This window comes from Gavialis gangeticus, unplaced genomic scaffold (assembly GCF_001723915.1).
Source record: "Gavialis gangeticus isolate Ggan-Ray unplaced genomic scaffold, GavGan_comp1, whole genome shotgun sequence".
Lineage (NCBI taxonomy): Eukaryota > Metazoa > Chordata > Crocodylia > Gavialidae > Gavialis > Gavialis gangeticus.
Genome location: NW_017729032.1, coordinates 1,412,997 through 1,413,826, shown reverse-complemented (window position 1 = coordinate 1,413,826; position 830 = coordinate 1,412,997). Strand labels below are relative to the sequence as shown.

General features: G+C 70.0%; 1 protein-coding gene across 1 annotated transcript in view; it reads left to right on the top strand.

Annotated features, from left to right (window-relative positions):
* The window catches only part of TRIM3 (tripartite motif containing 3), a 23,025-nt gene extending 22,883 nt beyond the window's left edge, over positions 1-142 (top strand). The window contains exon 14 of the mRNA XM_019523756.1: positions 1-142. This exon is cut by the window's left edge and continues 9 nt beyond it. Within this exon, the coding sequence (XP_019379301.1) occupies positions 1-142 (142 nt within the window).
* Positions 143-830: the final 688 nt, after the last annotated feature.

Genomic DNA, 830 nt, shown 5'->3' with positions numbered 1-830 from the left:
TTCGGGCTCCTTCCTGTCCTACATCAACACGGCGGCCGACCCACTGTACGGCCCCCAGGGGCTGGCGCTCACCTCGGACGGACATGTGGTGGTGGCCGACTCCGGCAACCACTGTTTCAAGGCCTACCGCTACCTGCAGTAGCTGCCAGGCCGCGGGCGGCCATGTCCTCGCCTGCCGGGCCCGCCCGCGCCAGCCGCCTGCCCACGTGCCACGGATGCTGGAGGCTGCAGCACGCCGGGCCCCTGCCTCGGCACTGCTCGGGGTTGGCGCCCCCTTGGCCTTCTCCGTGCCAGTGCCAGCAGCCGGGGGCTGCCCCCGTCCTGCCCCTGCGTCGCCTGCCTTGGGTGCTGCTGGGGCCTGGGTCCAGGGGAGGTGCTAGTGGGGTTGGGGCCTGCCCCCTCCGCTGTGGCTCTGCCCCCCTTCTCCCCAACGGCGCGGGTGTGATCTGCACTTTATTGCCAGTGCTGGGGCAGGGCCAGGTGCCAGGGGGGACTCCTGCCTCTGTGCCCCCCAGTGATGCCAAGGCTGTCCTGGCTTCGTCCTGCCTGTGCAGGGACCTGCCGGAGCCCAGAGGAGGGGGGCAGGGCTGGGGCAGACCAGGGGGGGTCCTGGAGCTGCCCCCATCTCCTCTGTTGTGTAGGAGACGGTGCTTCCCTGGTCCTGGGTGGGTGATGCCGGGGGGGTTGTGGGGTGTGAGCATGGAGCCTTGTGCATGGTGGGGGGGACTGGGTCTAGCCCCTGCCCCCCCCATCTTGGGCTCAGTGGTGCCCCCTCCCTTTCCTTCCCTCCTTGCAACCCATGAATAGTGGTTCCCCCCCCCTTCCTGGCA